Here is a 27,260-nt window from a genome sequence, read left to right as displayed (position 1 = left end):
ATGGGCCAAGCTAGCAAAAGCCAATGATTTGTTTTGGAATATGGCCATTTAGTCAGTCTTTAGGATGTGGAGCTGAAATGGTAAGTGACTGAGTACTGAGTGAGAAAACATCCAACAGGTTATGACTTTTTTTTCATGTGAGCTAGAACAAAAGCATGGTTAGGAGACTGAATTTGCTGATCTGTTAGGTTTCCTTTTATCTTATGATGTGTACAGTATAGTCTCTGTATCTCCTTCTCTTTGATGTGCCTCCTTCGAAGTCCTATTATTAGCAACAAAAAAGTAGAAGTGTTTGAAAGAATATTAAAAAAAAAACAACACCTTACGAAATTCCTATCCAGCTTCCTCACTTGGCCACTTTATTTTGAAATGTCCTCTTGATTTTTCTTTTTGGAACATTAATATTTTAGATTCTGCCTCTTGAAGGACAGGTATAACGTCCAGAGTATTGGAAATACGATGAAGTAAGGCACTTCTAATAAGTAATTTTACATGAAATAACTGAAGAAGAATGTGGAGCTTTGATTTTTTGCCTTTTTTTTTTTTGTGATAATAAAACCAGAAGGAGTAAGCTAGACTGGTTGCGGAGCCAATTTGTGGTTAAAGAAAATTTTTTTTAATAATTAATTATGTTAATACTGTGCTTCTGAAATTGTACTAAATACTAATAAACTTTAGCTTAAAATCATAGCTTTTATGGTTGTTTAGTATGTTAGACTATTTGACAGTGACCGAAGCTTACTTGTTTAGATTGATTTCTGTAATTTTAGTTTTTATAGATTCCTGATACTATATTAGCATGGCTTGCTAATGGGTTTTCTTGATCTTACACAACACATGGGGAGAGGGGGAAAGATTATTAGTATGTCATTCATAAAGGCATAATTATATACCCAGATACGAATATCACTCTTGTTTGACCCTGAATTGGACATTTTCAAAAAGGAATAAAATTGTTGTTTTTCACTATAAAACACAATTATTGAATAGCATTTATTTATGTAGCTCCACTTGACCAGGAGGCCAGTCTTGAAATGTGTGTGTAAACATATTTGGACATAATCAATTTTTTTTTGTATTTACTTGCATTTAACTCCAAATTAGAGTTGCAGCAAGTAGTTATTTTCACTGTGATTTCTCAGTCCAAGTGACTATTAATGAGCAACTTCTTTCTTAAAAAGGTAAGATAATAACAGGCTTACTAATAGGAAAATGAGTCATTGTTGCAGTTCTGTTTTCACAGGTAGACAGTTGTGAATTTCTGAATCCTGTAGGGATAAAGAGATATTTTCTGTCTTGTGTAAATTCTAGGTTTGCTGAAAGCATTTGAAATCGAACATTTTTAAAAACACAGTCTGAACCTCTTGACTTTTCCATTGAGTTTTCTGCAGGGTTTTGAAGGACTGATCTCAATGTGTCTGTTTTCCTTCCTTAGTCCTTCTTGAATCTATTCCTTTCGTAAGCTACACTAAGACTTTGAGTAGAGGCCAAGATCTGGAGGAGGCTGCATGAAATCTTGCATGAAGTCAGGTGAAGGAAGCAGAAAACCAGAGCTGTCCCAAGAGCAGCTTGACCTGTCTACAGGTGAAAAACAAAGTTGTGCTGAGGAGAATTCTTACACTTTTCATACCGTCAGACAGTTCAGACCCATCCTACCTTAATAAAGGGTGTGAAACATTTAGGTTGGTGAGAGCCCTTCAGATGTGACATGCAGAATCCTACCTGGTATCCAGTAGTGACACAGAAAAAAATGTGATGGTAGACCGCAGAAACAAGGTACTGAGCTTTCTGGATCCTTGGGTCTAAGCCCAACCCAGGCCTCCATTAAAAATAATTTCCTTACTACTGAGGAAGAAATACCATGGTAATATTAGCATTTAAAGCCATGCTTGGAAGTTGAGATGCTGTTGTGCCAGGCACTGAACAATGCTGCAGAAATGTAACATGGATCTTCGTGGGTCATGTTCTGGGAGCACCCTTTGAAAGCTGAGATTTGTGTTTTCAGAAGAAATTTGTGAAGCGGTGCTGTGATAATAAATACTAGTAATACGAAGGTGGAAATGTTTAGTATTTGCTTGTACTAGTAAGTATAATGCAGGTGGGATGGGGAGATGTAATGTGCCATATTAAATGCAGCAGGGGGGTGGTTGTCAAATGAGATTTTATTGTTCAGTGTGAAAAGACCCTGAGTTATTCCTTGCCTAATTAATAAACTGGGCAAAGTCATTTTGCAAGCATTGTTTTCTCAAAATAATTTAATTGAAATTTTAAAGAAAATTAATTGTCATAAAAATACTATTCCATCAGAATCTTGGGGTAAAATTAAACTGTTGTGTTGCTTCTTTTATGATGGATGGAAGTGTGGAAAAGAGAAAGTCTTTCACACGTATATAAAAACGTGTTTTCTGTGTCTTTCTCTTTTTTCTCCTTTGTGGTATTTTGTTTCCTGCCATTCCTTAGCAAAAGCGTGGATACAGGTGAAAACATAAGCTTAGAAAAAGAATTGCTGACTATGGGATGAACAACTTACATTTTTACCAAACGAATTTAAGAACAGTAACTCAGAGGCTGCAGGGTTCAGAAGGCACGGCAGCGCCCTGCCTCTGCCCCTGCCCTGCTGACCAGCCGTGTAACGTCTCGTGTTGAAGGCAAGTGGTGTGAGTACGAGTCTGCACGGATGCCCTGCCTCTCACAGCAGCAAGGTCCTGCTCATCAGGACCAGGGCCCTTGGCTCTCACCGATGCAGGGCGGCCGAGCAAGCTGTGAGTGCGTCGGTGCCCCAGGAGGCTGCCTGCTTGCGGCACTGGCAGCAGCCGAGGGCTCTGCAGAGAGCTTCCCCTGAGCCGTGCCTTGCTCCTGTGGCATGGCACGTTTGTAGGTGTCTTCAGGTAAGTAGCTGAAGTGTGTATGCAGTACAGCAGCCCTGATCACTTCTCTGGGAGCACCGCTTCAGTTTGTTCCTGTTCATCTTCCTGGCATCCTTTCTTGCCTTCTTCTGGAAGGTGGCAAGGGTTATCTTGACCCACGAGGTCCGTTTGTAGCTTGCAGGCAGAAAGTGGGTGAACCAATAGATCTTAAACTGTCATCTTTACCACTGGACTCAAGCTGTTAGAGTTCCCTCTTGATATTTTTAATATGCCTACTTTCAGTGAGATTTTTTTTTTCATTTCAAAAACAAGTCTTGTCTTAGCCAGGGGGATGGAGAGCAAGAAAACTCCACATTGTATTATTCAAATGCATTTTTAAAGTATCAAGGTTTTTCTGCCTTTGATAACTTATTTTTTGAAATACCTGGAAATATATAAAACCTGTTTCTAGGCAATGAAAAATACTTTCTTCTTTTGTTGTACTTTTTGGAGGAATTTTGCCTGATAAGGAGAGTGCTTAAAAATAACTACTAAAGAGTCTATTTTGGAAAAAAACATAATATAAAACTCTGTTTTACCCAAAGAAGTTAAAAAAAAAAAAAAAGAAAAAGAAAAAAAAAGAAAAAGAAAAAAAAAAAAGGAAGAAAAAAAGATGCCCAGTGGGCTGGATATTTATTCTTTTCTTCTACAAAGGTTTTGTTTGAGCTGTACTTCCCAGCGTTTCTGTACAGTCTTATAAATTAAAATGTCTTGACTTTGCATTTTTCCTTAAGTTATCGAAGGTGGCTTTCTAGCTTCTTAAAGTCAAATTCTTTGGCTCGTGCAAGAGATACAGTAACTTCTTGATTTGTTTTGTGCAGCGTATGTATTGTAATCTGTAATCTTTCTTAAAAATGTGTGGTATTGGAAACAGAGTCCTATTCTGTATTTTTACATATTTAATGATTACTTTTGGAACTGTAATTTTTTTTTTAGAATTTTTGATATGAAGGAACTGGTTTGCCACTGTAACTTAAAATATTCGTAAATCATTGCGTAATGCATAAAGACCTTTCTTGAGGCCTGAAGTTATAGGAAGAAAATCATCCGTATTTAACTAAAAAGTAATTTAAAAAAATATATTTTTTTCTCTTTTCAAAGAGAAACAGATCCTTAAAATATCCTACTAATATGTGGTGATTTTCTTCCCCTTATCAAACTCACTGATCAGTAGTTTTTAGTCTGTCTTCCCTAACATTGCTCATGAGCTGGGAACTGAGATTCAGTACAGGCAGAGCTGGTTATGGGCACTAAACCATTTGATCTTTCCTAGTTGTTGCTTTCTTTTGAGACAGCAGATGGAGAGTAGTCACCACCATGCAACTTGAGACAGACTCTGAAATGAGACTTTACTGAAGTTTTGTTTTTTTTTTTTAAAAAAAAAGCTTAATCTCAGATGCAGCTATTTAAATATTTATGTATTAATACAAATCTGCTTGAAAAGCAAGTCGTGGTCCCTGTAATTATTTTCTACTGAGGCAGCAGATAGAACTTGCTCTATGGGCTTAAGGGGGTGGTATATTCTGTCAGTGTGGGTTATTTTCCTGTATCATAATGAAACTGATTATGTCTTGAGTGATATTAAGAGATTTCCCCCTTCTCTTTTCTTGCAGGAGGAAAACTGTGGTCTTATGTCAGTAAGTTCTTAAACAGAAGCCCTGAAGAGAGCTTTGAAATCCCTGAACCCCAAACATGCAGTTCAACTAAAATTCACCTGGAGCGGCCAACGCCTAGTCCTAAAGAAATCGGTAGCAGCACTGATTCCAGAGAAAGCTATGGGGAGCACATGCTGAAGGTGATCCCGCTGAAGAGCAGCCTAACGCCGAGCTCTCAGGACGACAGCAGCAACCAGGAAGATGGCCAGGAGAGTTCCAAGTGGATGGACTCAGCATCCAGCTCAGAAGAAGAGTGCACTACTAGTTATTTAACGTTATGCAACGAATATGGGCAAGAAAAAATTGATTCTGGCTCTTTAAATGAGGAACCTGTGGTTAAACTGGAGAATGAAGGTCTGAATACCAAAGAGAGAAGTTCCTCGCAGAAATGCACTGTTGTTGGCAGTGATAGCTTCAGCTCTCAGATTCCATCTCAGGAACTAAAGCTTTTCATTGACGATGCTGAATCAGAAATACCCAGTCCTACTAGGATATTGGACTCGCTAACTAAATCGAAGAACAGCCCCATGGAACTCTTCAGAATAGACAGCAAAGATAGCGCTAGTGAGCTTCTGGGGCTTGATTTTGGAGAAAAATTGTATAACCTGAAATCAGAACCTTTGAAGCCATTGTTTCCTGTCTCAGGTCATGACAGAAGCTTGGATGCTCTGGAGAGCAAAATGACTGTGAAAGCTCATGACACCATAAGCAGGGGTTCAAACGACTCTGTGCCAGTTATCTCCTTTAAGGATGCTGCTTCTGATGATGTAAGTAGTGTTGATGAAGGAAGGCCTGATCTTCTAATAAACTTACCTGGCATGTCTGATGAAACAGAGGAGGCGGCAGTGTCAAGGCCAGCAAAGTTTACAAAAACCGATATGGACATCTTGGAAGTAAAATTATTAGAAACGCCTGATGTCTTACAATTGAATAATTCCACAGAGCAATGCAAAGCATTTGATCAAGAGCCAGATCATGTGGCACCAGAACTGGGTGATCCTTCCCACAGGGAAGTGAATGGACAAAGCGGTGTCACGCAAGGAGCTCTTGGGACCCTCTGTACTTCTGACCAAGAGGTAGGTAGTTCAGAAGATGGGGCTCTATTGCAAGGGCCTGGAGCCTGCTCCTTAAAAGTGGCAAGCAAAGAAGAAAGTTTGTTTGTTTCCAACCTGCTCTCAGGTGCTCAAGATGTTAGCTCGGATGGAGATACGATAAGAAATGAAGCAGTGTTGCTGTTTTCTGATCAAACTGAAGACTTTGGGAAAGAGGAAGCAAACCTGGCTTTGTTACCAGCAGCTGAAAGCGAAAAGACAGCACCAAAGGGGGAAGACGAAATAGCAGTAGCAGGGGAGAAGGAAATACATCAAATTTTTCAGGACCTCGACGAAAGATTAGCGATAACCTCCAGGTTTTACATCCCAGAGGACTGCATTCAAAGATGGGCGGCTGAAATGGTTGTAGCCCTTGATGCTTTACATAGAGAAGGAATTGTGTGCCGCGATTTGAACCCAAACAACATCTTATTGAATGATAGAGGTCAGGAACTTTTGCAAATGCATTTCTTTTTATTCGCTGTTGCTTCCAATTAACTGAGTAGGCGTTTTATCTTGTAATTAGTATCTTCATTTCCTGTCTAGAGCTTCATTATCAGTGCAGCAAATTCACCCCCAGTAATAGCTTCTAGTACTTAATGATGCCATTATTCTTAATGATACTGTTTTTAGCTACAAAAGGAGTAATTACAGTTCACTTCTGCAGAAAATGGAAGGGAAAAATGTTTTGATTTCTCCTGTCGTTTTGTTTTTAGGACACATTCAGCTAACGTATTTTAGCAGGTGGAGGGAGGTTGAAGATTCCTGTGACAACGATGCCATAGAGAGAATGTACTGTGCCCCAGGTTAGAGCAATCACCTACAATGTTTCACTTGGAAAGTAGATAAGCAGCTTTCGTTTTCTCACGGAGCCTCTATAACACAGAGCTCAAGATCATGCAATATCTGCTAGAATTTCTTTTCTTTTTACCGAATGTCTTAAAAAGCCAAGAGGGTTTGTAACTGCTTTATTGCTAACTGTGTTGTTGTTTGCTAGAGCATTTCTGTAAAGTGTAATTGCATTGAATGACTTGTTTAAGCACATTTAAGGAATGTTCTGTTTTCTTTCAGTTGTTTGTTATGTGTGAGTACATCCTGATAACTGAAAAGAGCAAATAAGGAAAAGGGTGGACTGAAAAGGCAACACTATGAACTTTAAAAATACAAAAGTTTATTCATGCAAAGAGTATGGGAGAAAAACACATAGCAGTTTGAAATATACAACCCTAATAGGCTCAGAGATGCCTCTGACATTTTTGATGAGCTGCAGAGGGCTTTGAAATAGTTTAGAGAGCTCTTTTCTTAGAACTGTTTTCATCAATCATGAGGGTGATAAAATCAATATCTCTTGGGTTTTTATAGTGAGGATGGCACTTGAAACTGAGACCTCCCTTTTTTCCTCTTTCCAATTTATTTTCTGATATTATAGTCATCTGATGGTTGTGACAGCCAAAAATCGGATATTTTACTTGTAACTTCGTATTTTAAAAGTTTCATAGCTGGGTTAAAGAAACTACTTTTAGAGTTGAAATAACTACAGGGAGGCTATTCAGATTTTTAGTTTGTCTTTTTGATTCTAAATTTGAAATGCCAATGTACTCTTTCTGCTGAGTGCACGGTCTGATTCGGCTTTGCAAGTTGGCATGCAGGTAGTTCTCAAGCTCAAAGTCTGCGAATATGCTTGAAAAAAAAAAAGCTGAAGATAAGAGTTATCAACAATAAAAGACAAAAGTTCTGAACTTAGTTTGGCATCAGGTGTTTATTCTGTGACTTGGTTCCCCCTGACTGAAATACAGTAAGGAACTGCTTTCTGTGAATACAGGTGGCAGGATCTCAACAAAAAATTGTATTCCAGCCTCTTGAGATTAATAGTAAATAAAATCTTTGCTATCCAGGTGCGAGTTAAAAGGGAAATGGCAGGTATTACAGAGAAACAGAAAACAAATGCTTTATTATCAAAGCAAAACCAGCACCTTTGCTCTACTGTCACCCCACTTTAATTTAAGAACAGGAAAACTGGGGAATCCCTGCTTTTTGAGCCTCACAGCACTTCTTGTGGTTGTGGAATAGAAGCGTGCCCTGGTTGACAACATGTGCTCTGTTGTGATAGAAGGAGGCATTTTCCTGCCTCCCTACCTCAGCCTCGTTCAGAGCTCTCCCCAGTTGAGCAGTAGTAAGGATGGAAGCGCAGCCTTTTCCCACCCTGTCACCATTAATGAGCTGTGAAAGTCAAAGCTTAATTTTTCTGTGTTTTAATGAGGATCCAAAGAGAAGCTTTTTTCTTTTTTTTGCCCCCTAAGCCCCAACCAGCCAACTCCTGCAGTAATTAAGTGTTTAGGGAGCAGTTGAAATAATATTTAGAACTCCCCATATGCAAGAATAAAGTTTTCTGCACCATCATTATTTCCACCTCACAGCACAGGTGTGGTATCCATCTGGGTTTTTCTTGGTTAAGTTGCCCTCTCCTCTCTGCCCTACCCCAAACTGGAGTTTGCTTTGTGTGTCTGTAACTGTGAGCTGCAGGGTGATTTGCAAGTGCAAATATTAGGTAGGCGCAAGACAGGTGAACTGATACTGCTCTATGAGTCTTACCTTTCGTATTTCTTGATCTTAGCGTTATTTGTTCAGAGTGTACTCAGATTTTAGTGTAGCTATTTCATGATAATTTTTGCATAGTAGAGTAGTACTTGCAATAACTTAGCAGTGCAAAATATATTTTGGAGCCATTTTTGTTTTGTGTAAAGATTTACCATGCATACCTTAAATAACGTGTATAGCTGAGGCCAAAGTAACTTTCTTAGGGTTACTGCTGCTGCAAAGTCTTGCCCTAAAACATTTGATCAGTATTAATAAAAATAATCCCATTAGTGGGCTTTCTTTAGGAACACTCCAACGTTACAGGAAAACAGGCCTTACTTGGATGATTGTTTTTCCCTTTGAGAAGTGTGTGGTGTCCCTGGAGTCCGTCTCTCCCTCTCCTTTATCATGACAATTGCTCCTCAAGCAGCTTCCTGGTTAACCATTTTGAAATGGTAGTTGTGTTTCAATTCAGGATGCTAAGGTAAATTGGCGAGTTTGTGGTTTGTTTTTTTTTTAATTCTTTTTCAATTGCTCTTTAGAATTGATCAGAAATGTTTCTCACAGCTTGCTTTTTTCCTGCTGAAGAAAAGGCTGCAATTTTGTAGAGATGAACTAGTGATCTTCATGAAATTTAATCAGGTCTTATGATTTATTTATTTATTTCTTCATAATACAACACAGCGACTAAATAAAGTGACTCAAAGTGAGTCTTTATCTTGTTTTGAATGTTCCTGGTGTGTCCGGTGTTGTGGGCTGTGTTGCCATACCTCTGGGTACTTGACCTCTCCTTTTCACTTCTAACTGGAAGATGCAGTGAAACTTGGCTTGGCAAATTTTGTCTGCGTGTGTTTAGCTTGGTGTGTGTTTTCATCTGAGCTCAGGACAGAGTAGGTTTTGGATATGGTAAGTTTATATGTAACATACTTTCGATTTTTTGTTATTTTAATGCTCTCGTTAAAAGTATGCAGAAAAGGGAAGATGTCTTTGCCAAAGCACTATCTGTTAGGGTCTTGTGTTACAGTCTGAGAACAGGTCTGCATTGGTTTTTGAGGAGCAAATTTCATAGGTAGAAAAAGGAGAGAGTGAATGTGGAAGTTAAATAGATTGCAGGATATATTCAATTTAAAATAGGTAGGAAATTGTATTGCAGAGTTATGTGAAAGATATAAAAATGTACTTGAAACCATTTTATCTTTTTAATTGGTAAGGTTTTAGGTGTTACTCTTTTACAAGTTATATAATGTGCTTAGCGGTGAAGTGTCTGAGGGTGTATTTGAATTTTAAGTTGCTTTATTGGTTGGAGGAAAATATGGGATCTAAATTCTACAATTCATATATCAGAATCTAATTTCTGGAGGGGCTAGGGGTAATAACATATTGATGTTGAAGCTCTTCAGACTCAGGGGAGGGGAGAAGTCCAGCTGTGTGCTGGGGTTTGCTTACAGGACCCTAGGAGTTTGTGTTTGAGGTTTTCATACCCAAGCGTGTAACTGTGTATTAAAGCAAAGGAAGGTGGTGTCGGTACAGAAGCAGCGATCAGATCCTTTCCGCGGTGGATAGCGAGGGCTTGCTCAGCTCCTGTTATCCTATGAAAAATGGAGAGTTGTTGACTGCATGCATATAAAAGGGATTATGCAGCATATGTATAAAGTAACAGAATAAATCCAACCATTATAAATGGAGAAGTGTCAGAAAGATGGGGGATGGAATAGTTTAAATAGCTGCGTGCTGTTTCCTGCTGACAGTATGCTTCATTCTGTTTGAAATAGCAATTGTCGTATTATATCGTGCGTAAATTAAAAGCAGGAATAAATCTTCGGCAAGAAGCTGCACTTGTGCACTGGTGACGGCAGGTGGCATTGTACCATTAATGGATGTTGCTGTGGCTCTTGCTGCCTCTAATTTGCCTCACTTCGCAGAAGGGCTGGAGGCTGAAGACGAGGTTTATTTGCAAGGATTTGCATACAAGGGTTGTACTTACAAGCTCGGAGTTGTAGAGTGTTGTAGTGCCATTGAATCTTGGTAAAACGGGCTAAGTCTTTTTACTCCCGCATATTTCTACTTAAAAAACTAGTTGATGCTGAAGCAACTACTGGAACAACAAAGCTGCAGATGCTTGAAAGTAGAGCCCGTGCTATACTTTGATTAATGGCCAAACTAAATCTTTGCTGTTCACCTATGATAAGTCAAATGTTGTTTCTCTAAACCACCAGGGAAATGGCGGATTATAAATCATCCCCTATAAACTCAACACCACTTCAAGTAAAACTGTGGGGGTTTTGGCCAAGAATAACCTGTTTGCTTTTAAAGAAGAAATTAAGCACTTGTCACCGAGATTTTCTGCCGTGTTAATACGGTTAAGGTGACTAATGTGAGGCTCACATGTTTTGTTGTGCTTTCTTTGGTTTTTACTTTTCTCTACAGTAATTTTGTTTTCTGGGTGTTTTAAAGTGTGCGAAGCAGCTGATGTCTGAATACAAAGTTATTAGCAGATCAGACGAGAATGATTCACTTCTGTTTAAATAGCCCTTTGCTCTCAGTGCCCCCTGAGAACTCTTATCACATATTTGTCCAAAAAACCCCACAAAAACTAACAAAAAAATCCCTCACGTTATCCACCTGCCCGGTGGCTGATAGTATCAGCAGCGTATCTCTTTATCTCTTGGTTAATGTGCCTTGGTATTCTGAAGGGGGGAAAATTCCAGTAACAGATTCAATTTACACGGACAGAAACTTGAGCAAATGCCAACCTAGCAGGGGGGCCATTATTCTGCACTATAAATAAGTTTAAAAAAGAAACAAACGCACACACAAACCTGTGAATCAACATGTTTTGGTCTAATTGAGGGAAAAGCAAGATAGATGAATTTTGAAATGCAAATGATCGCCTTCTGTTATTTAAGTATCGGTTTTGCAATCTTTGTGATCCTAAATACAAAATGTTGTTACCTTTTAAGCAGAGTAACAATTATTTTCCATTCTTGATAGTGTGAGTTTTAAAATAAAATGGGTAACTTTTCTTTTTAGAAAGCCCCTCCATAGTGTGCTTAATACTTATGAGAAAGACAAGATCGTCTAAAGCCACAGGCTAGTCGGGTCTGTTTCCAACTAAAACAGATTAAGTCGAGGATTTACATGTAAAGAGAAATCTTTTAGGTACTTTTTCAAGCTAACCTGTAAAGCAGGATGTCGTAGAAGTGGCTTGCTGGTCTAACGTAACATGTAAATACAGTGTATGAATGAGGTGTTTTATTTACGCTCTCTAAGCTCTCTTTCCAGCACCGGGGATAAGTTCTGTCGTATCCCTGTGGAGTTACCAGAGGATGAGATTTCAGAACTGTGCTCTCGTCGGAGTCTTTTTTTCTTTCTTGTCCACACCGTGAGTTTTCTCCACGCTGCATTTACTAAAAACTGGAGACTTGCTTATTGAGATCGGGAAGCTTAGCTTTGTAGGAAATAGAAGTAGGAAACTGGCCATCAGTAATGCATTGTATTACTCTCATGCTTTCAGAAGCTGTGTGCTATAATCAAGCCTTACTGACGTAAACTAGCCTTCACAGAAGCCTGCATATAAATATATGTTATATTTGGTTTTATCTAACCTGATACTAATTGTACACAATGCAAAATGTAACTAAAAAGAAGGCTTTCTAGGTAAACGATTTTGCCCCAAAACAGACCAAAATGTTTCAGTGTGCAGCCTGATTTTCATGCTCCCAAATGAAGATGTAACTTCTACTTGTAGACGATTGAAAATACAGATGTGAAGTGCAGCTGATAACCTAAAGCATATGGCATTAAAATAAAAATTGCTGGATGCTATTATTAGCCTGTGTGCTATAATTTTTATTTTCTGCACAAGACAAAAATGGTCTGCCTCTATTTACCAAATAGATATTTGATGCTGGAAAACATGCATATTATGTGCGTGTGTTTTTCAGTAGAAATTTGCAGGCACTCATTAAATTCTGCTATTTTGTATTATAGTCATTTAATTTGGAGTAGATTGTTTAAGAAGCAAAATAACGGTGGCGGATTAAAGTGCCATTGACCGTGAGAGGTGTCGAGGGGTGGGTTGGTCTCATGGCTATAGTGTAAGACTGGACTTCCTCAATTTTGTTTCTGACTGTTATAGCTTTTTGTGTGACATTAATGTTTCAGGACGATCCTAAAAAGGAAAGGAAGAACAGGGCTTTTGAATGGGCAAAAGTGTAGAAGGACAGGCCAGCTTGATTTTAAAAGCACTGGCAATAAGAAAGGGGACTGAACATTAACATGAAACTACACGGCTGGTGTGAATAACGAGAAAAGGTCTGAAGCTGCAGAAAAAGTAGTGATTATTGTGAAGCTGGGAGTAACAATTGTACAACCGTTTGGAGGTGTACAGCTCTCCAAAGGCACCTGAGTGTCCCGCAGAAAACACTAACAGCTGACTGCTCCTGAAATAGCAGGATGGCATAAGCCTGGAGTAGGTAATTAAAAGCAGAGGTTTGGAGGGAGTAGCAGGTATTTTCTGAAAATAATGTGGTGTGCCTGGGCACTCAGGCATGTTGCAAGTACACTGCGTGTTTTAGGCGAAGTACCTGATCTTGTGGTTTTTGCAGACACTCTAACTAGAGTAAGCAGCGAGATGTAGTGAAGCTGTTAGAAGAATCTGGTAATTCAGTCTGGCTGGTGTAAAAGGCAGTTAATAACTCTGCAAGAAACTAATTCACCTATTTGTGGTTTCTTTTCTTTTTCCATTTTTCTTTTAAATAATGCAGCTGAAACTTGTAGATAGTATAGAAGACGCCTTTTGAAAATCAACAGAGATAGCTGAAGGGTTAAATGGTGTTTGCTTTCTTTTGATAACAGAGCAGTAAAAGGTTTCTTTGTCTCTATTGTCACCTGATTATTTTAGAGGAAGTTTTAATTCCATCTTGCGTTGCTAAAAGGAAGAAAAAATATAGTTGCCTCTATTTTTTTTTTCTGTTAGTGACATGAGGAAATTTCTTCCAAAGAGGAACATAGAAGCTCATATGTTATTAAGTACCTTTAAGATGAAACTTCCTATTTTCATACTTCATTTGATCTTAGCAGATGTTCATTGGACTTGCCTCACTACTTTATTGTTTAAAGACCATGATAAACTTTTTATACTTAACTGTAGATGGTTCAATACTGTGTTTTATAAATTGCTAAAGCATTTTAGGCAAAGCATTATGAGTGGATTGCTTGTGTGATGTATTATGTAGTGACTGTACCTCATATCTTGGCTGACTGAATCTGCATAGAGTAAATTAGCTTGGACTCATTTTACTTGGTTCTCTGCAAATGCTTCTTTACATTTATAGATATTAAAATAAGATAAAATAGTAAGCTTTTAAAATTAAATGAGTGTAAGGTAAATAGAATTTCCGAAGGGACTCTAATGTTTTTTTGTGCGATGCTGTTTATCTTAATGGCAGCAGAAGGGGAAAACGTGTCTGATGCTTTCAGGATGTTAGACAGGTCCATTTCCTCCTTAATGGTTTCAGACACCTGATGGCAGTTCAGATGGGTGTCCTTGTTTTCAGATCAGTGCAGAGACGATGCTTGAAGCTCTGCTGTTTCTGCTAGAAAGGCAGAGTGAGGGAGAGGGATGCCTCCGGTTTTGAAATTCTTATCAATCCACTAAGAGTCAAATGCTCCCTTCTTAATTCCAGGAAAGCCATCTCAATGCAAAGCCCACCCTGATTCTCACGTGTTCAGAAGCAGTACTTCCACACTGAGCCTATTTTCTTGTGAGCTGCTTTCAGCTGTTTTTCCTAATTCAGATGTATTTTTCCTAATTCAGATGTATTTTTTGGATGCTACAATTTATCCTACAAAGTTTGATTGACTTTTTCTTTCTGATCATTTGCAAGTGACCTGGTCTCAGTGGCACAGTGAATTTCCAAGTCCACCTGACTAGGTTTAAGCCTGGCTTCTTTTATTTTAACTAGTATGGGGTCATCAGGAGCCCTGGAAGAAACCATACCTGGGAGAAAATGCTTGAGGTGTGGTAGTAAAAGCCTTTGAAGTCCTTTAGTATGAAAGGGTGTATTTCAGCTTAAGGTCCTGTAGGAAGAATGAGTAAATCAGTCTTGGTATTAATAACATCATCAAGGATGTGTGTTCAAAAGAGGTGAAGTTCTGCTTTTCTTCTTTAGGACTGGCACTTCTCTTTAAAAATACAGCACGTTGTCAGCTACAGATCCCGTATCAGGAAGTAAGGTGTTGCTGTGTATAATGCAAATATTGAGATAAGTATGGAAACCATAAAGAAATGGCCTTTCAGTTGAGACCAGCTGCTCAGAAGGACAGTGCTGGGAAGAGAAGCTGTTTACCTGTGCCATCTGTCTCTCTCTGAATCTGATAGCATTTACAAATCTCCTTCCCTTCAGTTACCCCAACTGCTGCTGTTGATAGTGTTTCTGTGCTGGAATTTAGTTTTGTGATTCACATGCGCCAGTTGGTGCTAGCTATCGTGTGGGCATGCACTGGGAAAGGAAAAGAAAGAAGCTTTTCCTTGTAATGAAGTTACAATAAAGTTGGAAGAGCTACTGATTTTTTTTCACCCTACTTTTTCTTTCTCCAATTTCAAAGGATTCTTTTTTTGTATTTGTAAATATGAATATTTTTTTCTGCAAATTTTATATTGCCAATCCTGGAAACCTCAACACCATGCACGTGTGCACGCGTGTTTATGTTTGTACAAATGTGGATAAGGTCCTTGATTTCAAGGTTCATGAAGTAAAGAACTGGCACAAATATCCCCATGTTATTCACTTAGGCTTATGGGTCGCTACCATTTATTGTCTAAATTACTTTGCTGATGGATTGAGATGAAAATGTTTTCTTAGTGAAGGCAGATATTGTAGTTCAGATTTATGGCAATATTAAAGCTTTAAAAAAAGCATATGCCCTGCGTGGTATATTACATTAGCTAGCTACTCTGTATCACTTGAAAGCACTTCATAATCTATAGTTTCTAAATTTTCCCATGATGTGTAGTCAAGATAAAATGCAGTAATATTGATGTGATATCCTGAACTTATTACGATCGGTGTACTGCATCAGAAGTAATGTGACCTGTTCGAAGTAAGGGAATGTAAACAACACATGTTTATCTGTAGTATTCACATGGATTTTTTTTTATTTTTATGTTTTAAGGAAAGCATTAGTATTAGTCCAAAGTAAGGAAACTGTGGGACCTAGGGAAAGCAGCAGGACAGCAGGCAGTGGACAATGGGAAGAAAAGTGGAGCTTATATTTCATTTTTTGTAAAAAAGGATATTTAGATCTTCCCCTCAGCTGAATTCTCCATTTTCTCCTCTGTGTTGGTTTAGATGACTTATCAGACAATTTCTGCTCTGTGCATGAGAACCCAGTCAGAGCCTTTCCATATGGAGAGGACTATGCACAGCTCGACTCTTCTCATTTTATCCCATCTGTGTTGTTTTGCTCATGGACAACAGTGGTGGAAGAGTTCAGTGCTCTTCTTGTAAGAGTTCTGCAGTGACGTTTGTTTTGGCTTGTTGTATACTGGAAGTGCTCTTACAGTAGTAAGTCTTAGTCTAGGATTAAAGACACCCAGGAAGGAAAACTCCCCTCTAAAGATGCCTAAAGTTTTTGTCTTTAGATTTTATTTTTTTTTCATATTATCCTGTGTCTGAATGTATATCATTGTGATTTCCTAGCACTAAATGTTGCAGTCAGACTGGAAAGGCATTTCTGTTCAATAGGTTTTACTGAGAGATGCTGTGGAAACTTTTTGCCAGCTGTTTCATGTGGAAAGGCCTGAGTTTTTTTAGAGGACATTTATCAAGAAGGTCTCTCTTTCTAAAATAAAGCAAAATTAAATTGTAAGAATAGATTTTGATTTTTACACAAGTTGTCTCAATTTACCTTGAGATTATCTAGATCCCTGTGATCTTAAAACGATTTAAAAATGCAAGTAATTATACCAGTACAGTTGCTCATGTTGGTGCTGTTAGATCTTTGTAAAAGTTTCTCTGTACTGATAGAAATAGTAGTCTATAAGGAGTGGAATGAATTCTAACGTGTGCCACCCTTACAGTTAATCTGTTGGGCATTCAAATGCCATTAACTGAGGAGGAAAAAAAAAAAAAAGGAAAAATAATTTTTCAATGTATATCACATACACTGAATGTGATACGAATATTTTACCTAAAGAAACAATGTCAGAGCCATCCTCCTATGCTCTTGCAGCAGCAAACCCTGCATAGTCCTTTAAGGTGCTGAGCATCTTCCCCAAGGGGGCAGCCCTCTGCAAGCCCCTGTGCTCTCTGGGGAAGGTCTGGGTCTGGCGTGTTCCTTTCCCTGACACTGGAGTCTGACTCATCTGTGCTTCTCCTTGGCCATGCGCACGCTAGGCTCCATAAAATGATGAGCAAGATTTTTCTAACGTGCCACAATGCTTTTCACAGCAACAGCTATGTGACTATATGCTAATTGTTGTCCTCTGCTGGGAATCTGGTGTGTCTTTTGCCACCAAAGCTATTTTAGTGCAGCTTCTGCATTTTTGACAGTCAAAATGAAGACTTCATTGCAATCTGTTTTTCTGCCTGATTTAGAGCAGACTGTGCAATGTGTTTGTATTCAATAATTTTTGTAGTTTAAAGCCTGAGTCAGTGAAGGCCAAGTTTGCTGCATGCATCGTGCTGTTGAACACACGAATGTGGATGGCAATGGCTTTTACAAGTCCTTACCTCTCCGCTGTCTCTTGTGCATGGACAGCAATAAGATGGCACTGGATTCTTGCTGGGTGCTAGGGAAAGCAAATTTTTGCTCCTAGGTAGCTAAAGTGAGTTTAGGCTGAGCTGGAGCAGCACAGTTGCTAGCTGTAACTAGGCTTTATGAAGCAGATTTAGCATCTCCAACTAGTTCCCAAGGGATGAGAGGCTATTGTGAAAAGCCTACCATGATGATCTCAGCAAAGAGTGCTGGTTATCCTTGAGATGAATCCTGCTCTCCAAGACAAAATTAAAGCATGCACTGGACTATTATAACATCTCTTGTGCTGCTTTTGTGGATGCCTCAGGTCAAACTTGCCAGTCCAGCTCCTCTTACCAGGGTAAATTCTCTAAATATGTTTTGCTTTGCCATCTGTCACTGTCCCGTTTTAGTCCAGTGTAGCAGAATCCTCACTATAGTTCCTACAAGTCTTGAAAATGCCTGTGTGTGCAAGGAAAAAGCAAATTATGCATGAAATGTATAGTGCTGCTGTGTTTGAACAATGCAATCTGTAGGTGGCTAAAGGGCTAACTAAATTGCAGGCGTAATGAAAGCTCTGTGGTATTTAGTATATGTTCTGTCAGCATTAAACAGTCACCTTGTAAATATATGTTAATTTTGAAGGTGTAACTGACCTTTTTAATATTAATTGAAATGTCTCGTGTTTAGAGGTTGGAGCTATCCTAGAAGAGACAGAAGCCTGTGACTGGTGGAGCCTGGGTGCCATTCTTTTTGAACTCCTCACTGGGAAGGTAGGGCTGGGGTCAAGTTACTTTATAAAACTGATGTGATGACCAGTAGTTTCTCACAAGTGGTGTGCCCAATTGTGATTTCCTTGCTTGTTGAACCTGGATGTGCTTTGCAGACATGAGTCGCCTAGTTCTGCTAGGTCCTCATGGGACCAGAGATAGTAAACATGCTCAAGCTTCTGCAGAGTAATTCAATAAAGCTGTATTGAGCTCAGGGTTGTAAAGAATAACCAAAAGCCATGTTGCCCTCTGAACCACAGGAAAATCAAAATTGTCTAACATTTCTTCTGAACATTATTTTTTTTCCCTAACTTTTTTCCCTTTCCTGTTAGTTTCAGAGGTATTCTTTGGTACAGTATAGAAGCCATGTGTCACAGTGACACACGAACTCAAGCTTGAGCAGACTCTCTTGGTGAATTGCTTTCATTATGAGATATCAGGCTGATGTGATGATGCAACATGATCTAGTATGGAAGCAGGAAGCTGGAAGACGTCACCACCCCTTGGGAATGCCATTTTCAGTACTCCAAGGTTGGCCAAATCAAACCAGTGATTGATTGCTCGTGCAGTTCCACATGAGGAAAAGTGAGGTTCACCAAACCCCAAAACTTTTTAAGTTTGAGCAGTAGAGCAAGAGCACCGTGGTGTAAATGTTCTATAAGCATGTCTCCAGGGGGATGTAGTACCTATAGACACTCCTTCCAGAATCAATACTTCAGACTAGGAAGCACTGAACTTTTGGCTATTTGTGTTAATTTATATGTATACTAGAAGATAATCCAGTACTACATTTTCTGAATCAATAAATGGATCTGACTTGTTTTTCTTTTTTTTCCCCAGACTCTGGTTGAGTGCCATCCATCAGGAATAAACACACACACTTCTTTGAGTATACCAGACCATGTATCAAAGGAGGCCAGATCACTGATTCAGCAGGTAATTGAGGGGGAAATTCATTTTCAATGGGTACACAAGCAATCTGGACAAATACTTGCATACTTGAGCTGTTCTGGTGAAGTAAATGTAAGAACAGAAGGCTGCTGAAAGGAATGTGGATGAGTCTTTTGTCAGCACTGATGATTTTTGTCCTGCTGTCTTGTTGCTTCTGGAAACTTTGACTTCTGTCTCTGTAGAAAACCAGAGTGCTTTGCCATTTCTCTGAAGAACGTGTTTGGTCAGTGCTGAGTGCTTTGGAAACACCTGTCAGTGATACTTGACCATTTTTGGAATCCTGTCCTAACTGTTAATGGAAACATTTGTGATGAACTAAATTAAACTAAAAAATATTGAAGCCAATTCAGCAAGATAGCTCTAAGTACCATGAAACCTGTAACACACTAATTAGAAATGATGACCTTGTTGTGGTTGAAAATCTGTTGCTGTTCTCCAGGAAACCTGGGTGATATTTGTTGAGAACAGTACTTCCAAATGTGAATAGTATGAATTTTATAAGAAGATATCTGGTAGGTTTGACAAAAGGCCAGGTGGGATACTTCTCAAAATACAGACAACCTTCCAGAGTGATTTACTGTGTAATTTCAAACTAATGGGAATAGTATTGAGTGCTACTTTTAGTTTACTGTTAGGTAGTAATGGCTGAGAAAATAAACTTGTATGTACAGGGTCTTGAATATCAGAACACTCTCTCTCTTCCGCTAGTTAATTTTGACCTAACTGTGGAAGTGAAGCCTGGATCTGACCTACTCCACTTGAGCAGAATAAGTAATGTGTATGAACTATGGAGTTCAGCTTTGAATGAAGAGTTTCTGGCTAGTGAATACATCAGTAACGACATCACTTTAGATATAGGCCTGAACAGAGCAGAATGGAAAAAGCAGTTTTTCAAGAAAATTAAGGGAGGACGTTTTGGAAATGCAGTAAGTCAAAAGACCCAGTGACAGATTGATTTCTTTGCCATTACTGTGAAGCGATTAATGGAAGTGCAAGCAGAAGTTTGGACCTCCGATTTTGACTAGGTGGCATGCAGTGAAAGCACTTTCACATTCATCTGTGTGTTTCTGGCAAGGGCAGGGAGGGAAGTGACTACAGAAAAATCCCATTTTTGTGTAATCTGCATTTATATTTTTAGATGGTAGCAAATTGTTGCCCTCACTCACAGGTGCTACGTGACTTAAATGGATAAGGAAAAGCAAAACCACACTTGATGAAGGGAATTCTTCCCATCTAGAAGAGTAGAAGTGAAGACAGACTAAGTCATTCAGTCCACTTTTCCCTGCCACTACAGGATTGTTCTTTGTTGTGGACTAACGTATTGCCTGTTTTCAAATATGCCAACCTAAGTGGCAAATATATCTCTGCCACTTGCAGATGTATTACAAGGTTGTATCTGTTCAGAGAACAGGCACCCCAGTGCCCGTTCAGTTAAGCCTTCTAGTACAGGCCGGTGACTTGTCAGGTGGAGGCTCAGCTATATGAGCTAGTAAATCACATTTTTGTTGTGTGACTATCCAAGGAAGCTGCCATTCATTGTTGAGGAAGCCTTGTCAGGAAAAGGAAGAAAGCTCTCTTGGCATGGATAGCAATTTGTCATTGCGACTTTCCTTCCCCCCACTGCCAAGGGTAAACAGGTCAAAGCATCACAGAATAACTCTGGGTTCAGTGTTCAGCTACACAGAAAACTGTCAGACATCTCCTGCTGTGGCTTCCAGTGCAGGTGACTTCATTGTTAACACCTCCTTCATTTAGCCATTTTTCTAAGAAAACAGAGATCTTTGTATTTCTGGCGCTCTTCTGAAAAATAGGGTTGTTATTTTTTTATGTTGGTTTGTCATTTTGCACCCAAGATTTATTTTTTTTTTCAGGCACAGCCAGGCTTTACTACCAAGAAAATATGCAGTGTGACTTTTAAATAGGTATCTCTTGCAGTTTGTGATGCATCTGCTTTCTAAGATTAAAGTTCTCCTGAAAAGACAGACTGCAGAAAGTGCCTGTGCTTACTTTCCCCCTGCTGGTGCTTTTTATAGCAAAGGCAGAGGGACACTGGCTGCATCTGTTTCTGCTGCCTTGTGGAAGATCTCAGAGCAGCACTATTCCCTGTCACTGAGCTACCTTTATTATGTGGCATTATGATTGCAAATAGCAGAGCTATCTTAGAATGTGTAAATTCATATGTTTATGGATGTAGACTCACTTAGATGTTGAGTGCATCGAGATATGAATACACATTGTTCCAAGTGACAACTGGGAGAAGTTATCCCATTAGCTGTTGCAGAAAGAGCAAGAAAGAAACCCTGCCTTTGTACTGGGTGTAATTGAATAGAGTATAAACAATTCTCTAAAACTGCAAAATATTTTTTGTGTGTCTTTATTAGTCTCTTTGGAGTATTACCTCTGCATTCCCTTTTATATGGATTGGTATCTTTAAACAGATGTAAATATTGTGATTTCCTTTTCACATGAATTCAGCATGTGATGTACAAATAAAAAGCAAGAGAGGTGCTGAATCTTAGGAAATTTCCATGAAGCTATTACACTTTTTTTTCCCCCCATTGGAGTTTTGATTTCTCAGTTTTAATCCATTTGTAGAACTCTTTAAAAACTTTTTTAGGAAATAGAGAACAGGCTGTAATATCCTGGTATTTTAGGACCAACTCACAACTTATGAAATGGAAAGTTACAGACCAATGTCCCTGATGTAGCCTGAATGCAGTGGTGTGAGCAAAAGTTAATGTGAAGCAAATGCAGTGTCCAGAGTTCTACAGATGTAGTCTCTGGCTGCTGTTCTCTTTTTAAAAACGAGGTTGTGCTTAAAACGAACTCCCAATGTGCAGTGCTTCAGGGTATTGCCTGCTGTGATCAGTAGTCTCTGAAGACTGTGTCACTGAGACTCAAGGAAACGAGAGTCTAGCATTTACTGGATTTTAGGAATTTCAAGTATGCTTCACACTCTTAAAAGTAACTCTCAGAGCAGGAAAACGGTAGGATGTCCCTTACCTTAGACCTTTATGGAACTTTTAAGCAGTTGTTTTTGTTCTTACTCACTGAAACATATATATATATTTCTTTTTATATCAAGCTTTTGCAGTTTAATCCTGCGGAGCGTCTTGGTGCTGGCGTTGCTGGTGTTGAAGACATCAAATCTCATCCATTTTTTGCCCTCATAGAATGGGCAGACCTGGTGAGATGAGAGATGCGTGTGCCCTCTGAACAAACTCAGGTCAAGTGGACAGGTTTCTCTGGCACAGAAGTACCCTGACTTGCTTCCTTCGGACGTCCCAGCTCATTTGGACATTATGACTAAAGGATGCCGGACCAATCATGCCAAAAGCGAACACTTTTTAACAGGAATCACTGATTGTACAGGGTGCTAGCTTATTTTTATGGCAACTGGCTGCTACGTGTGTGTAAATCTTTTCACCAAAGGGTGATTTGTGATGAAACTGCTGGGTAGCATGTTTAGCACTGCCAGCTTGTCAACTAAGTAGAAACAGGAATGCCCTCCTGGTGCTTTGTCTGGTGACGGAAGTGTCTATAGAGTGTGCCAGTTGAAAATATCTTTTATACTGTCAGTAGACCATTTCGCTATGCTAAGTGCAGCTGTGGCGGGGCAGGGGGAGGAAGGAACAAATAATTTATTAATGGTATATGCTGAATAAAATACTAAAATGCTTTATGCAAAACTTGACACATTAAAAATAATATATCCATTAAAAATTAAGAAAGCTGTTGCATAATACTGTGGAATGTGTCTTGAAAATGGCATATCACTTCAAACCGTGGAAAGAGCATATAAAAGGCAAATAATCCTGTCAAATGTTGTACTTTGTTGGCTGGCAATGTCTGTTTAAAACTCTTGACTCCGTTATATTTGACGAGCTACATGTTAAAGTCACTACAGAAAGGGAGCTCTTTTCCTCAGTCAGATAACTGCTGCTTTTGCAATCTAATAAGGAGCAAGAAAACATAATGCTAAATAAATATATGGATTAAAAAAGGAGAAAATCTTCTCTCGTCATTGCAGCCACCACTCATCACTTAATGAACTTCACTTCCTCTAAGTGTCCTATTTTTAACTGTTTCTTCAGGAAAAAGCCTTTCTGCTCATGCTCTTCTGCTTGAGGAAGCTTCCGAACTCTTCTGTTTGTTTGTTAATAGTCTTAATAAATCAAAGAGAGCCTTCACCCACTCTGCTGCTTGAACAGGAAGAAGCCTGGGATTTGCTCATGCCAAATGACTAAGTGACATCTCTTAGCAAACCCTAGTGGGTAAGACTTGGGAGCGAGCCAATGAGCTGACCTGTTTGTTTGTTAGGAAGGTCTGGAGAATGGGAAAAGAAGACGAGACACGCAGAATATTTTGCTGTACACTGCTGTTGCTGCTAAGCAGCCACGCTTGTGCGGGTTCCTGATGTACAAATACTGTGCACTGTGATGCTTGTATGGATTATGAATCTGTACTCTTTCCTAAATGCTCCCTTTGCTGTCTTTTTTTTTTTTTTTTTTCGCTCTCTGACTTCTTTCCAGCTTTATCCGGAGAACAAAGGCCAAACTCCTTTGGGAAAATGAGGTGACAGCAATGATTATTGAACTTACAATTCCAAAAAGAAAAAAAAAAAAAGTATTCTTCCATTTGTATTTTAGCAGTGTATTTTATGGGCACTCCCCAAAGTGCATCTGCACAGTCTCCATCTGTTAGACACCAGGTCGGTGTATTCAAATAAAGTGGAAAAGGAAAATGCTTCACTTAAACAAAGGAAATCTGGAAACTTTTTTTTTTCCTTTAAAAATTATTCCACTCCCCTCTTTTTTTTGTTTCTTCCCTTTCTTGTGATCACCAGGCCAGCAGAGGGGCTGTAACAACACCGCAGGTTGTAACCAGGTCACTAGTATCACTGCCTATGGAGTGCTGTCCAAGATTACCTCACTCTCAGAAACTGTGTTTCAACCTACCACCCTCTGGCTTCATAACAGGAACTCCCTCAGGTGAGCCACAGGAACAACTTCCTGCACCGAGCGGGTAGGAAATCTCTACTGCGGACACCAAGCTGATACAGAGCTTCCTTCCAGCACTGCCCCGGCTGTGACTCTGGAGAGGGCTCGTTGCTCAAGGGACACCTCCCTTCCCTCTGCCACCTGACTCCATCCCTGGGGCTCTCTAGCTGCTAGCATCACCTGATAGTGTTGTCGCTTGTGTTCATCTGTCCCACTGCATTTGCCTGGCAGTAACTGTAAAAATAAAATAAAATTTTCATGTTACCTCAAAACGTTTTCTTGTTCAGGTTGAGCCAGCATGTTGGTTTTGAGTAAAGGCAGTACAATCTAGGACAGAAGGACAAGCAGCAGCAGGAGAACACTATATACCAGCAGAAACCAAATGACCAGTGACTCTAACTGCTTTGATTTAGTTAATGACACAGAAATATTTCTTTTTCAAGTGCAACATTAAGTAGAGAGGAAATCTTAGATCACAGAGATCAGAAGAAACAGGACATTTGGCAAGACATCTTGCCATAAATACACCTTTGCTATACCACTGTTTTTTCATAACCTTACCATTGCCTCAAATAATGGATTTGCTAAAGAAAGCAGTCTGGTGTTAACTGCACATAAGAAAATCTTGTTTCTATCCTTTTTTCTTTGCTTTTTTCTTTAACCTGCATTATATGTTATATTGACATTTACACATATTCCTCTATTTCCTCTGTACTTCTTCCTTTGTACAATGCTTTTTGACTTGGAAAATATTCAGGATTATCTTCTTTCTGGTGCCTCCTATGAAGCCCTGTGGTGCACTTTTCTGTTTTGCTGACCGTTAAGTAGTGCAATGTCCATTGCACCTTCCGTGACACCTAATGGCTGATGGCAAAACAAACCTGCAATTTTGTTCACAGGAGTTATTGAGTCTATGTAAAATGCAGCCAAATAAGCTTATAGATTTTCCTAATCTCCTCTGAGTGTTTAGGTAAAGTAGGTAACACACTTGGGACGTCTCAAAGTGATAATTCATTGCACACTGTTGAACCACTCTTAATCTTTTTGTTGTCCTCTAAAATGCAGAGAAAAAAATATATGAAGGCTCTCTGACCTTTGCTTCTTTCTTCTTCTCTGACCACTTCTTTTTTTCTGATCTTGTCCTCTCTATCTCCAGCCTCCTATTCACTGACCTTCTTTGACCTCCCATGACCATCATTTCTCCGACCTTTTCCTCTCCCCTCCACTCCTGTCTTCATTTTGAAATCTTGTCCATGCTCTTCAACAATCTCTGGCCTGCTGTGACCTTCTCTGACCCTCCTTGACCTTCTCTGCTTTTCTTGGCTCTTCTCTGACCTTCTCTTCTTTTGTCTTTGTGGATTTCTTCATTCTAACCTTCTTTTCTCCTCTTTGTCCTTCACTGGTCATCTCCTCTCTGCTCTGCTCTTTTTCCCTGTGTTGTGAGACCCTCTCTTCACTGACCTTTGACACCTGCAACCATTTTTTCTTTGACCTCTTCTCCTCTGCTCCCATTTTCTTAAAAAAAAAAATCATCTCTCTCTCTGCTGTGCTCATCTCTGTTCTTCCCTTGTTTTCTCTTCTTTGAGAAGAGTGTCTGGCCTGTTCTGACATCCTCTGAGTGCTCACGAGCCTCTCTCTGACCCTCTTTACCTTCTTTCCACCTTTGAGCTTCTTCAACATTCTTTGAGCTCCTCCCGATCTTCTCTGACCTCATTTGTATTAAGTAGAGTTGCTGTGAGGCAACCTCAGGAAGGAATTGCCTCTCATGAAATACAAGGGGCATAACTTTGTTTGCTTTTAATGGCTGTATTCACAGCTTCCGTGCTTGTTGCCCAGCTCCTATATCTCCTGTGAAAATCACCTCCCAGACAGCAGTTATTGTCATGCTGACTCCCTGCACCCCTCGGGATGCTGAGTTGGCAGGGTTATCTGCTCTGGAACATCTCCTCGGCTCTCTTCTCCATTTCTAAACCTGCTCGTTGGTGCGTTCCCGCAGCGAAGGGCACTGGGATGAAGAAGGCTGGGGAGGTCAGCCTTCTCTAAATGAAGCGCTCAGCATAACAACACATGGGGAAGTGCGAAGTAAACCTCTGCGGGCTTTTTTTGAGCACGCTGTCATTTGTTTTCTCAAGGACACGAAGTAGGAAGCCAGAGAAACAGAAACTTCCTCTCTGGCGAGATTTATGGCAGTGATTTAAGCAATAAAAATGAAAAAGTGCACTTGTTGGTTTCTTCGTGTCTGTGCTTTCTGCGCGTGCTTTGTTGTGGGGGGCTGAATGCAGCCGCTCCTAGGCCGCTGCTGTGTGTGAGGAGGCCTCCGGGCCAGGCCCCAGCGGGTGTCGGTGAGAGGCCCCACCACTGCCCTCGGCCACCACCGAGCTCCCCGAGGCCTGTAACTTCTGTCAGATACACACAGGGGCCTTGTGGGGCCCGGCTGCAGAGGAGAGGTTTGGCAAGGGGCAGCACAGCCAGCTCCCGGGAGGGGGGAATGGGGCTTGCTAAAAGGTGCTGTGCGGCTGCTTCTGGTGGTGTGGAGCCATCTCCTGTGGCATCCCTAACCCAAAGTGCGAGGTGTCCCCAAGGAACCCCAAAATTCTGGGGCAGAAGTGGTGGATGCAGTGAAATCCCCTTTACTGCTGCTGCAGAGCAGAGGGGGGCTAATCCAGGCTAAGCAGAGAGGTTGCTCCAGACTCCCAGCAGCAGGTGACAGCTTAATGCACTGCCTCAACAGGACCTTGCTGCCTCTTGGCCGACCAGAGGCTCTCCTCCAAAGGCAGCTTTGTCCCCATCTTCTTGGCCCAGGGACCCAGCAGGAGGGATTAGAGCTGCCGCCGGAGGGCTGCGGTGGCACCAGGATGGGCAGGAGGGCTGGGGATGTGCGCGCTGCTGGGCAGCAGGGAGCTGGCATCCTCTTGGGAAGGCTGTAGGCGGTCGCCTTGATGATTCACTGCCAAGATCCTAAGTTTGGCAAGTCTGGGAAAAGTCCTTCTGGGGGCAATAAAGTAGATAAGCCAACTGGCAAGCGTCGGAGCGGGGTAAAGATGGGCCAGCTAGGGAAGGAGCAGATGTTGCAGGGGTCAGCAGTCCTCAGCAAAGCCTTGCTAGCCTTGTTCTGTGCCCGGGAGACAGAGCCATTTTGCCACGGCATGATCTCACCACAGCAGCCGGGTGGTGATGAAGGACAGAGCTGTGAATCAAAATAGGTGCAGTGTGGCCGGACAAAAGGAGAGCGGATCTGCTGGCTGCGATGCCGACAGCTCCTCCTGTGCCGCAGGGAGCGTGGCTGAAGCGGGGGCTGGAGGCAGCAGGCGAGGTGCCTGGGGGCCTCACTGGTGTGGAGCTGGGTCCTGCCTGTTTGCTGCCGTGCCCCACCAGTGAAGATATATCCCAAGCAAAGAAACTCTGGTTTTCTTCTACCACCTGCTCGGTTTTATCTCCTCCACCGCTGAACTCCTCTGCGCCCTATTCTACCAGTTTCTCACACTCCCGTCCCTCAGCTGAGCCATTTCTCCCTGAGGTATTTTCTAGATTTGCCCAGCTCCCTCAGTCCATGTCCTGTGTTGCATCCCTC

The 27,260-nt window shown here is 40.5% G+C and overlaps 1 protein-coding gene across 4 annotated transcripts in view; it reads left to right on the top strand.

The window, feature by feature from the left end:
• RPS6KC1 (ribosomal protein S6 kinase C1) overlaps window positions 1–22,685 on the top strand; it is an 88,856-nt gene extending 66,171 nt beyond the window's left edge. For 3 of the 4 annotated variants that reach the window (XM_040551448.1, XM_040551452.1, XM_040551451.1), the window contains 5 exons: window positions 4,520–6,097; window positions 6,369–6,458; window positions 17,659–17,741; window positions 18,579–18,674; window positions 21,775–22,685. In XM_040551448.1, coding sequence (XP_040407382.1) covers window positions 4,520–6,097; window positions 6,369–6,458; window positions 17,659–17,741; window positions 18,579–18,674; window positions 21,775–21,885 — 1,958 coding nt within the window. In that variant the 3' untranslated portion in view covers window positions 21,886–22,685. The remainder of the gene's footprint in view (window positions 1–4,519; window positions 6,098–6,368; window positions 6,459–17,658; window positions 17,742–18,578; window positions 18,675–21,774) is intronic. The other variant, XM_040551450.1, reaches the window with a different exon arrangement.
• The last annotated feature ends 4,575 nt before the right edge of the window (window positions 22,686–27,260 follow it).

This window comes from Cygnus olor, chromosome 3, assembly GCF_009769625.2.
Source record: "Cygnus olor isolate bCygOlo1 chromosome 3, bCygOlo1.pri.v2, whole genome shotgun sequence".
Taxonomy (NCBI): domain Eukaryota; kingdom Metazoa; phylum Chordata; class Aves; order Anseriformes; family Anatidae; genus Cygnus; species Cygnus olor.
The sequence above is the reverse complement of the archived record's forward strand: the minus strand, read 5'-3'. Positions and strand labels throughout refer to the sequence as shown.